General features: G+C 38.2%; 1 protein-coding gene across 1 annotated transcript in view; it reads right to left on the minus strand.

The window, feature by feature from the left end:
* Window positions 1-1,675: 1,675 nt before the first annotated feature.
* XCL1 (X-C motif chemokine ligand 1) overlaps window positions 1,676-13,651 on the minus strand; it is a 169,550-nt gene continuing 157,574 nt past the window's right edge. Inside the window, exons 2-4 of the mRNA XM_017867554.1 lie at window positions 9,878-9,956; window positions 6,691-6,805; window positions 1,676-2,032 (exon numbers count right to left, since the gene is read on the minus strand). Coding sequence (XP_017723043.1) covers window positions 1,864-2,032; window positions 6,691-6,805; window positions 9,878-9,956 — 363 coding nt within the window. The 3' untranslated portion in view covers window positions 1,676-1,863. The remainder of the gene's footprint in view (window positions 2,033-6,690; window positions 6,806-9,877; window positions 9,957-13,651) is intronic.

The raw sequence follows: 13,651 nt of genomic DNA on the forward strand, positions 1-13,651 counted from the left end.
CCCAGAATGTGAGGTCTGAGAAAGCAGGGACTTTGTCCTGTTCACTCTGCTGTGTCTTCAGTTTCCAGCATATAATAAACCTTCAGTAAACATTTATTGAATGAATGAATGAATGAATGAATGAATGAATGAATGAATGAAATCTGTAGGTAAAATAAGGATAACCCCTGAATCATCTCTTTACATATGGTTTCGTCCTAAGGGAATTGTCTGCTGAAGTGAGGAAGACAGCATGACACAGTTGTCAACACCTGGAAGCTTCCATGAGTTCAGATCTAAACTCTACCCCTCACAGACCAAAGGACCTTCAGAAAGTTAACTAACCTTTTTATGCCTCAGTTGTTTTGTCTTTAATCGAGGTCTGTTGTGTGATTAAGTGAGCCAATATTTGTAATCAAGAAAATAGCTATGGTTATATATTTTAACAACTATTTATTATTTTTTTAAAAAAGAACAGTCTTATAAAATGAAAAGTCAAGCACTGCCCATATCCTTCCACACATCCTATTATTATTGTCCCAAATAAATCCTTAGGGACTGGGAGACATTTGGGAGACAAACCATTCCATTCATCTTTTGTGACTTTGTCATTTTTCCGCCCTCATAAAGCAGGTTATCTGTTCTTATTAAGGGATTGCTTTCTCTAAGACCATGTCTGAAGTTTATTTTAGACAAACAGCAATGAACATGGATAGGTGACCACATCGTTTGCTAGGAGGCAACTTTTTTGTAGTTTCCACTCTGATTCACTAGTTATATGACTACAAGTAAGAAAATTTGAGCAACTTGCCTTCGTCTACCCTCTGGAAATTCTTGATATTGCTAAATGTCCCCACAGGACTAAACAACAGCCAATACTTTTCACTTAAAGCTATCAAGACAAGGTCAGGTCTTCCTATGTAGAGTCTGACAGAACAGAATGTATACATCATCACCTGCTTGGATAGTAAAACCCTAACCATGAAACAAATCAGCAATTTAATTAGCATACAAGAGAGCATGAATCTGGGGTGTTGAGTGACCAGATGAACATTTAATTAAAAGTTTACTGCAAATTGTGATCACATAAAGAAATGCTGCATGGGTCAGCATTTGGAGCATCAAAAGCTTATTCACAATAAAGTATAACATGTATGATAACTACAGTAATGGCAACTACAGAAATCCTAATAAGGTAGGGAGGTTATTGTCCAATTCAAAAGGCGTTTATTTTTACTTGAATAAAGTTTCTTTATACCAAAATTCTAATTTTTGCTAATGGGACAAAAAAAGGAACAAGTTGTATCATTTTATTCCTTTAATAGGAAACCAAAATAAAACACAAAGAGGTGAAAAAAAATTGAGTGAAGCAAATTTTTGAGTAGTGAACCCTCAGAATGGGAACCCAGTGAAGACTGGATTATTTTCTCCCATATTCTATAAATAGAATTCTAGTGTAGAGACAAGTTACAATAATCTCGAATTGTTGCCATTGTCACAGCTGTAACTTGTGACTCATGTGTAAAGAACCACAAGCTGGACTCTAAGAGTGATCAATATAGCTTTCACCTCTGATAAACACTAGCCAGAATCTCTTCCATTACGGTTACCATCAAAGAGAGGTACAAGTAGGACAGAAATCAAACACAAATGATATACTACCTTTCCCTACATACAATGAATAGACTAGGGAACTATTCTTAATAATAAATAATTTATTAATTAGAACATATAAGTGAATACAGAAGACATTTAAAAGTAAAAATACAAAAGAATAATTTTATTCATGCAATACTTTCATAAAAGGTGAGTATAAATTCAGTCCATGAGTGTGTGAAGTGAAATGAGCTGGCTGGCTGGAGAGGGACAGTGTGCCAGAGGTTACTACCCAGTCAGGGTCACAGCTGTATTGGTCGATTGCTGGGTTCCTATTGGCTTGGTCTGGATCATGTTATTTCTGGTGTTGGATTTCCTGTCCATGCTCTTGACTATGTCTTTCACCCACCTGGCTTGTGGATCAGCACAGACTTTTAGGCCACGTTTGGTAATAAAACTGTAATGCAGGGAAAACACAGACGAATTTAGCCACATTCTCAAAGCCTTGGGGTCAAGAGTTAAGATCAGAGCAGACTTGAAGAGATCTTGTGCAGAAATTACTGCAAGAAATAGTCTTTCAGAGCCATGAGGTCATAAATGGGCACCCTTCTTCTGTCATCTATTTTAACATAAAGGAGAAATATCTGCAAGTAGTATCCAGCCCCTTTGTTCACCATAATTCACAGGTTCCTTTTCTCATCCATGTCACCAAATGTGGTAACAAAAAGACATTTGAGGCCATCTAGTTCCATTATTACATACCCTCTTCCTTTTCAAATTTAAAAATACTCATCTTATTTTTTTTAACAAAAGCTGATTTTTACATTTTCATTTTTTAGAGTAAAGCTTGCAATTATGTGTTGAAAGAGTTATTACTTCTAAAAATGAGATTCTGGTAGAAGAAAGGGACCATGTAGGTTGTGCATTGACTCATTTTGTTGAAATACAGCAACCGATAATCAAGGGACTCTGCCTAACTCAACCCTAACAACCCCCAACTCCAGTGAGGCTTGCAGGGAAACCCTGACACGGGCCAGCCATCTCTAAACCCAGACCTCAGAGCTATGCACAGTATTCAACAGACTCTTCCACTAAGCTAAATAGAGGAGGACTTCTATCCTTTACTTGGCAGCCCAATTTTTGCAACAATCGCCATTCGGTTAGGCTGCATAAAGACATGATTGATAAGGAAAAATAAAGAGGTTATCAGTTAAGCTGAGCTGTTCCTCCGCGTTGGCCTACTTTTCCTGAGGAAGGCAGCATTTCTGTATACTGTATTTCCATATCTCTAGATATCCACCCAGCCCAACTTCTGAGGAGGCAAACTCACATTACTGCTTTCAAGGAGCCTTCCTTGATGGTGTAGGTCTTGATTCTGTTAACTGGCAGTCGCTGGGTAGTGAGGCTCACACAGGTACTCTTATCTGAGACTTCACTCCCTACACCTGGTGAGAAAAAAAAAACAGACAATGAAAAATTAAGCTATTATCAAAATCATAGGAACAATCACCTATTAAATTACTCTGAGAATGTTGTGAGAATATAAGGCCATTTGCTTTTTGGGGGAAGAGATGACTGACAGGCATCCTGAATCTCTTGCCCATCACAGATTCTTAGTAAATATTTGACTAATTTAAAACCTCGATCAATAGAATTGTTTCAGGAATTTCATGCTGAAATGAAAACAAGATGTTTTCCCATCTCTGTGTATATTTTCACTTAGACATTTGGGACGGCTAATAAATGTCCCAGTGACACTCATTCATTCATTTATACAACAGTGCCTGTTGTGTCCCACATGTTTTATTAAGACAGACGTTTTATCCCTGTTTTCATAGAGCATTTCTTCTGTTGCCAGGCAACAGACAGATAAACAGAAAAGATCATTTCAAATAGTGCAACATGTTACAGTACTATAAGTGAGATTACAGAGTAATGTGTGAAGAGTACTCTAGGCAAGGTAACATTCAGTGGGGGAAGGCTATCCCCTACAAGCTGCTGAAAGTACCTTCTGCCATTAACCAGTTCACCCAGGCCTTAGACCCCCAAACAGCTACTCAGCCTCTTAAGCTGATCCACAAGTACTGACCAGAGACAAAGCAAGAGAAGAAGCAGAGACTGTTGGCCCAGGCTGAGAAGAAACCTGCTGGCAAAGGTGGTGTCCCCACTAGGAAATCACCCGTTCTTTGAGCAGGGGTTAACACCATCACCACCTTGCTGGAAAACAAGAAGCCTCAGCTGGTAGTGATTGCACCTGGTGTGGACCCCATCAAGCTGGTTATCTTTCTGCCTGTCCTGTGTCCTAAAAGGGGTCCCTTACTGCATTATCAAGGGGAAGTAAGGCACAACTGGGACATCCAGTCCACAGGAAGCACACTGTCGCCTTCACACAGGTTAACCAGGAAAACAAAGGAGCTTTGGCTAAGCTGGTGGAAGCTATCAGGACCAATTACAATGATGGATATGATGAGATCTGCAATGTCCTGAGTCCAAAATCTGTGGCTCGCATTGCCAAGCTGGAAATAGCAAAGGCTGAGGAACTTGCCACTAAACTGGGTTAAATGTACACTGTTGAGTTTTCTGTACATAAAAATAATAAACACTCTCCTTCAAAAAAATTAATAAATGATAAAAGGTAAGATATATGTAAATGGAAGTCAGCCCTAAAATATTCATCCCCAATAGTAATGGCCCAAGGGAATTAAACTATTGAGTTTAGAGAACATCTAACATTGCAAAAGGAAAACTAACTTGGGAGAATTAATACTGTTAAGGGTTGAGTAAAATCTAATCAAAGTTTCTAAGTGCTGATTTTCTCCTTAACTGTAGACACTGGTCTTTGCTTCCCAGAGAAATAGGCAGCTAAAAAGCATCTAAAGTAACCACTGATAATGACCAAGATTGGTCTGTAGTGTTGCTAATATCAGAAGGTATTTTTTAAAGCATGGAACTAAACAAAGAGTGTTCACAGTGTGCTTTTCTTCATCATTCCTTCTCCCCTCCTTCACTCTCAGTGCCAGTCTGCACATTCCTACCCTCAACCTTTGCCAATATATTTTTAATGCTGAATTGTTTCTGCAACCAATGAAAGAGGAAAAATCTGGGCTTTTTCTCTGTTTCTCTCATATTTAAGAAACAATATTTCTCTCTGTGAAGTATCTGAAATGGACTCCCAAGACTCAGGGAATCCTGTTATACTTGAAACCACAAAGCCTTTTCCTTATTCTCAGCAATGTTTGTGTGTCTGTTTTATTCTTTAAAATATCACCTTCACTCAGGTTGCAGAGTTGAATCAAAGCAGAGACTGTTTGCCTCATTTTTGTAAATAAGAAGCTAAGCACCAGTGGGACTTATAGAGCTCCTTCAGCTAGAAAACTTGGGAATTTGAGACCAGTGTCTGCAGTTCTTCTCAGCCTCTAACAGAGCTCCTTTCCCCTACTCCAGATCTGAATCTCCCTCAGATGGTATGCCCATTGTCTCAGCAAAATGCCAGCCAGGTAGCAACATGTGGCCTAATGTAGTAATCAAACTTTTTTGTTTCATCAATATTTTTTTGTTTTGTACACAATTTCAAGGACTTCCAGACAGCAACCTTTATTCATGGAAGCCCTTGGGGACCCATTATTAAGTTATGATATCATAGTCTAAGTATTAAGTCTACCAATTAGAACACAAATAAGTAGACAAATTCACTCCAGTCATAGGAAAAAGTAATCCTTCAAGAAATATCTACTGAATGCTCAGGTGAGGGCTCAGTATAGCTGAATCTTACCTGGATGTGTCTTGCAGGTTTATTGAACTGTGTATAAGTTGCTGACCTATTTGTTAGTAGTTATTATTGTATGGTCTCTTACAAATAGAGAAAATTTCTCATAAATAGTAATATTCATGGCATTACTAACAGAGTCCCCCACGTACTTGAAGGTAATATTGATTTTCTGGACATGAAGGTTTGAACTTCCAGTCATTTGGGGCTTAGTTTTGTATTGAAAACATTGATTTGCTCCAGAGCATACATCCTCTGATACATCCCCACATTGCAACTGAACTCTCAAAGATTTTGATAATTTATCAAACAATACATTAAATGGGCAAAAGCTACAAATGCATTTATAATCATCACCTCTAATCCATAGCTAACATTAATCAAAAAATTACTCTTTCCAAGGAAATCTGATGTTATTAAATAAATAAACCATAGTATTTATTTAATCTTAATCTCAGGTGATCATGTCTGTTATTCTATTCAGTTTATACATAAATAAGCATAGGCCCTGAGTGGTTAAGAAATGTACCCAAAATTACCCAATTAGGAAAAGTAGGAGCCCAGATACTAACCAAATTCTCCCTGTTCTGGGAGTTTACGAAGCCCCCTACAGTCAAAATCATCATTCCTTTTTTGCACATGGGAAGTTTAAGGCTCGCCTGGGGAAAGCAGTTTGCTTCAGTCAAAACCTGAGTCAAACCCAAAATGTGTGCCCACCTGCCTTGCCTCCCTGTTCTTTATCTCACAGACAGCTTCTCGACTTACCTTCCACAATGTATGCAGTGAGACAGCAGATGCCAAGGAGGGCCAGGGTGAGAAGNTTTTTTTTAACAAAAGCTGATTTTACATTTTCATTTTTTAGAGTAAAGCTTGCAATTATGTGTTGAAAGAGTTATTACTTCTAAAATGAGATTCTGGTAGAAGAAAGGGACCATGTAGGTTGTGCATTGACTCATTTTGTTGAAATACAGCAACCGATAATCAAGGGACTCTGCCTAACTCAACCCTAACAACCCCAACTCCAGTGAGGCTTGCAGGGAAACCCTGACACGGGCCAGCCATCTCTAAACCCAGACCTCAGAGCTATGCACAGTATTCAACAGACTCTTCCACTAAGCTAAATAGAGGAGGACTTCTATCCTTTACTTGGCAGCCCAATTTTGCAACAATCGCCATTCGGTTAGGCTGCATAAAGACATGATTGATAAGGAAAATAAAGAGGTTATCAGTTAAGCTGAGCTGTTCCTCCGCGTTGGCCTACTTTTCCTGAGGAAGGCAGCATTTCTGTATACTGTATTTCCATATCTCTAGATATCCACCCAGCCCAACTTCTGAGGAGGCAAACTCACATTACTGCTTTCAAGGAGCCTTCCTTGATGGTGTAGGTCTTGATTCTGTTAACTGGCAGTCGCTGGGTAGTGAGGCTCACACAGGTACTCTTATCTGAGACTTCACTCCCTACACCTGGTGAGAAAAAAAAAACAGACAATGAAAATTAAGCTATTATCAAAATCATAGGAACAATCACCTATTAAATTACTCTGAGAATGTTGTGAGAATATAAGGCCATTTGCTTTTGGGGAAGAGATGACTGACAGGCATCCTGAATCTCTTGCCCATCACAGATTCTTAGTAAATATTTGACTAATTTAAAACCTCGATCAATAGAATTGTTTCAGGAATTTCATGCTGAAATGAAAACAAGATGTTTTCCCATCTCTGTGTATATTTTCACTTAGACATTTGGGACGGCTAATAAATGTCCCAGTGACACTCATTCATTCATTTATACAACAGTGCCTGTTGTGTCCCACATGTTTTATTAAGACAGACGTTTTATCCCTGTTTTCATAGAGCATTTCTTCTGTTGCCAGGCAACAGACAGATAAACAGAAAAGATCATTTCAAATAGTGCAACATGTTACAGTACTATAAGTGAGATTACAGAGTAATGTGTGAAGAGTACTCTAGGCAAGGTAACATTCAGTGGGGAAGGCTATCCCCTACAAGCTGCTGAAAGTACCTTCTGCCATTAACCAGTTCACCCAGGCCTTAGACCCCAAACAGCTACTCAGCCTCTTAAGCTGATCCACAAGTACTGACCAGAGACAAAGCAAGAGAAGAAGCAGAGACTGTTGGCCCAGGCTGAGAAGAAACCTGCTGGCAAAGGTGGTGTCCCCACTAGGAAATCACCCGTTCTTTGAGCAGGGGTTAACACCATCACCACCTTGCTGGAAAACAAGAAGCCTCAGCTGGTAGTGATTGCACCTGGTGTGGACCCCATCAAGCTGGTTATCTTTCTGCCTGTCCTGTGTCCTAAAAGGGGTCCCTTACTGCATTATCAAGGGGAAGTAAGGCACAACTGGGACATCCAGTCCACAGGAAGCACACTGTCGCCTTCACACAGGTTAACCAGGAAAACAAAGGAGCTTTGGCTAAGCTGGTGGAAGCTATCAGGACCAATTACAATGATGGATATGATGAGATCTGCAATGTCCTGAGTCCAAAATCTGTGGCTCGCATTGCCAAGCTGGAAATAGCAAAGGCTGAGGAACTTGCCACTAAACTGGGTTAAATGTACACTGTTGAGTTTTCTGTACATAAAATAATAAACACTCTCCTTCAAAAAAATTAATAAATGATAAAAGGTAAGATATATGTAAATGGAAGTCAGCCCTAAAATATTCATCCCCAATAGTAATGGCCCAAGGGAATTAAACTATTGAGTTTAGAGAACATCTAACATTGCAAAAGGAAAACTAACTTGGGAGAATTAATACTGTTAAGGGTTGAGTAAAATCTAATCAAAGTTTCTAAGTGCTGATTTTCTCCTTAACTGTAGACACTGGTCTTTGCTTCCCAGAGAAATAGGCAGCTAAAAGCATCTAAAGTAACCACTGATAATGACCAAGATTGGTCTGTAGTGTTGCTAATATCAGAAGGTATTTTTTAAAGCATGGAACTAAACAAAGAGTGTTCACAGTGTGCTTTTCTTCATCATTCCTTCTCCCCTCCTTCACTCTCAGTGCCAGTCTGCACATTCCTACCCTCAACCTTTGCCAATATATTTTAATGCTGAATTGTTTCTGCAACCAATGAAAGAGGAAAATCTGGGCTTTTCTCTGTTTCTCTCATATTTAAGAAACAATATTTCTCTCTGTGAAGTATCTGAAATGGACTCCCAAGACTCAGGGAATCCTGTTATACTTGAAACCACAAAGCCTTTTCCTTATTCTCAGCAATGTTTGTGTGTCTGTTTTATTCTTTAAAATATCACCTTCACTCAGGTTGCAGAGTTGAATCAAAGCAGAGACTGTTTGCCTCATTTTGTAAATAAGAAGCTAAGCACCAGTGGGACTTATAGAGCTCCTTCAGCTAGAAAACTTGGGAATTTGAGACCAGTGTCTGCAGTTCTTCTCAGCCTCTAACAGAGCTCCTTTCCCCTACTCCAGATCTGAATCTCCCTCAGATGGTATGCCCATTGTCTCAGCAAAATGCCAGCCAGGTAGCAACATGTGGCCTAATGTAGTAATCAAACTTTTTTGTTTCATCAATATTTTTTTGTTTTGTACACAATTTCAAGGACTTCCAGACAGCAACCTTTATTCATGGAAGCCCTTGGGGACCCATTATTAAGTTATGATATCATAGTCTAAGTATTAAGTCTACCAATTAGAACACAAATAAGTAGACAAATTCACTCCAGTCATAGGAAAAGTAATCCTTCAAGAAATATCTACTGAATGCTCAGGTGAGGGCTCAGTATAGCTGAATCTTACCTGGATGTGTCTTGCAGGTTTATTGAACTGTGTATAAGTTGCTGACCTATTTGTTAGTAGTTATTATTGTATGGTCTCTTACAAATAGAGAAAATTTCTCATAAATAGTAATATTCATGGCATTACTAACAGAGTCCCCACGTACTTGAAGGTAATATTGATTTTCTGGACATGAAGGTTTGAACTTCCAGTCATTTGGGGCTTAGTTTTGTATTGAAAACATTGATTTGCTCCAGAGCATACATCCTCTGATACATCCCCACATTGCAACTGAACTCTCAAAGATTTTGATAATTTATCAAACAATACATTAAATGGGCAAAAGCTACAAATGCATTTATAATCATCACCTCTAATCCATAGCTAACATTAATCAAAAAATTACTCTTTCCAAGGAAATCTGATGTTATTAAATAAATAAACCATAGTATTTATTTAATCTTAATCTCAGGTGATCATGTCTGTTATTCTATTCAGTTTATACATAAATAAGCATAGGCCCTGAGTGGTTAAGAAATGTACCCAAAATTACCCAATTAGGAAAAGTAGGAGCCCAGATACTAACCAAATTCTCCCTGTTCTGGGAGTTTACGAAGCCCCTACAGTCAAAATCATCATTCCTTTTTTGCACATGGGAAGTTTAAGGCTCGCCTGGGGAAAGCAGTTTGCTTCAGTCAAAACCTGAGTCAAACCCAAAATGTGTGCCCACCTGCCTTGCCTCCCTGTTCTTTATCTCACAGACAGCTTCTCGACTTACCTTCCACAATGTATGCAGTGAGACAGCAGATGCCAAGGAGGGCCAGGGTGAGAAGTCTCATGGCTGAGGTCCTGCTGAGCTGTGCAGGGAGAGAGTGAGGATCAGGCTCTTTGAGGACCTCTTTTATTCCTCCAATGGTCAGCGCACTTCCTGCGGTGAGAAGGGGGCTTTCGAGGTGGGTGTGGGATCATGGAAAGTCTTTGCAATACTGATGCTTTTTATTTTCTTTAAAAAAAAAAAAAAAGTCCCTTTTCCCTGTTCATACTAACCTAACGCCTTGTGGCCTTTACCCCTTTGTCTGTGGTTAATCTGTCAATGAAACCAAATGTATGCATAGAAGAAAATGTGGTTGTGTTGTCTCCTGCCACCAGCCTGAATTCAGATCTTCCGCTGTAGACATGCCTGAAGGCTGTTCACTGCCATGGCCCGGCACGGAAACTGTAAAGGAAATGAGGTGGAGTGGTCACTGTGTTCCATCCCACCTCATGTGACATCCAGTGTGACATGAGGCTTCCACAGCCATGGATCATGAGTCCCTGGTGCCACCCTTTGACTCTCTCAGGAGGGGAAGAAAGGCTGCTGCCACACTAAGCTTCTCGATTCTTTGCTTTCTTTTCTGTCATTTTTCTCCTCCACCTTTATTCAAGTTGCCCACTTTCTTCATCCCAATCTCCCCAAGGTAGCCAGGAAAAAAATAACTGCATAAGCATGTCTATATACATATGTTTGCTTTATTACAACTTGACATACACATTTATAGAAGCTTTTGAAAAGTTGTGCTGTACCAACTTATTTCAAATAAAAAGGAAATAAAATGATCTATAATCTTACCATCTGATAGTTTCCATTTTAATATTTTCCAGTGAATCTGTATTGGCATACATGTGTTCTCATAATTGTGGTCATTTTAAATGCTGTTTTAACACCAATTTAAATATCTTCCCTTTTTTTAGCCTTCATATTTCAACTTCAAGTCAATATACACACATACACATTAAACCATTTTCTGGTAACTTATTATAAAGATCAGAACTATAAGGTCAGTTTCATTAATATATACTGAATTACTTCCCTTTAATAACCAGGAGTAGGATTACTGGGTAAAATGATATGATCATCTTTATAGCTCTTATTATATATTGCTATATAGTCTCCCCAAATGTAATTTTAATTTGCAATGCTCCCAGTAGAATTTAAATATACTGATTGCACTGGAACTTTTCTGCCACTGAGTTTGTTGTATGGTGGTTGCTCTTTACTTTACATAGGTACCTATAAAATGTATTTATTAAATATACGTGTAGTTAAAGGTTCTGCATTTGCTATTAGGAATATGAAAATAGATTCCTATGTTTTCATTAAAATTATAGGTTAACCTTTAAGAGACTTTCCACTAATCGCATTTGATTTTTCACCCAGACTTCATTCTAAACTTCCAACTGGCTCTTTAACGATCTCTACCTTACTACACAATCACTCCTTGAACACCAGACACATCTTCTTTTCAAACTGCTTCTCCTCATATTAGTCCTTAGCATGGAGCAATGTGTTCTCTTCCTTCTGATTTCCAAATACTGATATACAGGGAACATCTTAGACTCATTGCTATCTACCCATGTGTCATTCGTTCTCAACCAAATGGGACTAAGTATACCTTTCGAGTAGTTCTTTGAGATGTCTCCTCCTTTCTTCCCACACTGCTCAAATGTTAGGCCAATTACAGTGGACTAAGTGGTTTCCCAGTCTAGGGCCTCCTCTCAGTCTGTTCTCTGCAGCTTTGCCAGAGTGATCACCCGAAAGCCTCAATCTAATCATGCCATTTCCCTACTGAGAACCTCTTTGCTAACTTCCATTGCCTACAGGATAAATTGCAAATCTTGCATTGTCATATATAATGCTCAAGATCTATACTGCTTTTCCTTCCAGACTCACCTTCCACCATTCACTCACACACTCCCAAACCTTAACAAACACATACATGTGCAGCCAACCCAATGGGCCAGCCTCTTTTATAAATATTTTTTCATATTTTCATAATCTCATATTTTATTTTCATAAAAGAGGCCAGCCTCCTCACATGTTTCTTTTAACTGGAATACCCATGACAGCTCCCTACATAGTTACTTGTAAACTCCTCCTCTCTGTATAAGTTTTCCTGAATTTTTTTGATAAAATTAAGTTATGCCACCCCTTTATGCTCTCTTAGAACTTTGTTCTGTTCTCAAGGCTATTCTGCAGCTAATCTCATTCTGTTCTACTCAATTACATTCCTGCATCTCCCACTAGATGGCAGGCTCTTTGAGAGTAGGAGATTCCCTTGTTATCTCTGGATCACTGGCACTTGCAGAAAGCCTGGTATGTAATAATTGCTCAACAATTAGTTTTTTAATAAAAAAATTATTTTTAAAATGCCAAAATTATAATGATTGTGCATTAAGTGAAAGATGATCATCTAAAAACATAAAGCCATGCTTCATGACATTGTTCTAAGCAAATAAAGGAAACAAAGGCAAAAACAGACAAACAGAATTACATCCAACTAAAAAGCTTCTGCACAGCAAAGGAAATAATCAACAGAGGTAGAAGACAACTTATGAAATGGGAGAAAATATTTACAAACTATACATCTGATAAGGAATTAGTATGTAAAATATATAAAGAACTCAAGCAACTCATTAGCAAGTAAACAATACAATTTAAAAATTGGCAAAAGTCTTGAATAGACATTTCTCAAAATAAAACATGCAAATAGCAATCAGGTATATGAAAAAAATGTCCAACATCATTAATCATCAAGGAAATGTAAATTTTTTTGAAAAAACGTAATGAGGTATCATCCTACACCTGTTAGAATGGCTGTGATCAAAAAGACAAATGATAACAAGTGTTGGCAGGGATATGGAGAAGAGGGAACTCTTGTACACTGTTGGCAGGAATGTAAATTAGTATAGACAGTATGGAAAACAGTAGAGGTTCCTCAAGAAATTCCAAATAGAACTACCATATGATCCAGCAGTCACACTACTGGGTATATATCCAAAGGAAATGAAATCACTGTATCAAAGAGATATGTGCACTCCCATGTTTATTGCAACATTATTCATAATAGCCAAGATATCAAATCCACCTAAATAGATATAGAAAATGTGGTACATATACACAATGGAGTACTAGTCAGCCAAAAGAAAAGGGGGGGAAATCCTGTCATTTGCCAAAACATGGATGAACCTGGAAGGCATTATTTTAAGAGAAATAAGCCAGGCACAGAAAGACAGATACTGCATGATCCCACTCATATGTGGAATCTAAACAAGTTGATTCCATAGAAACACAAAGTAGAATGGTGGTTACCAGGGGCTGGGGCAGTTGAGAAGAGTGGGGTGGGGTTGGGGAGATGTTGGTCAAAGAATACAAAAGTTTAGTTAGATAGAAGGAATAATTTCAAGAGATACAACGTAGTGACTGTAATTAAAAATATACTGTATTCTTGAAAAATGCTGAGAGTTAATGTATTCTCACAAAAAACGATAGCTATGTGAGGTAATACATATATTGATTAGCTAGGTTTAGTCATTCCACAATGTATATACACTTTAAAACATCATCTTTTACACATAAATACATACAATTTTATCCGTCAATTTTTTAAAATAAAATAAATAATGAAAAGAAGTAAAAAATAAAGGTGTGAACTCAGGAGATTGTGCCTGAGGTTTTCTCATGTTTTCAATCAAATCGACAATTTGACCAGTGGCTGAATTTTTGTTTAGCATA

Source organism: Rhinopithecus bieti, unplaced genomic scaffold (assembly GCF_001698545.2).
Source record: "Rhinopithecus bieti isolate Rb0 unplaced genomic scaffold, ASM169854v2 scaffold_3763, whole genome shotgun sequence".
NCBI classification, from domain to species: Eukaryota; Metazoa; Chordata; class Mammalia; order Primates; family Cercopithecidae; genus Rhinopithecus; species Rhinopithecus bieti.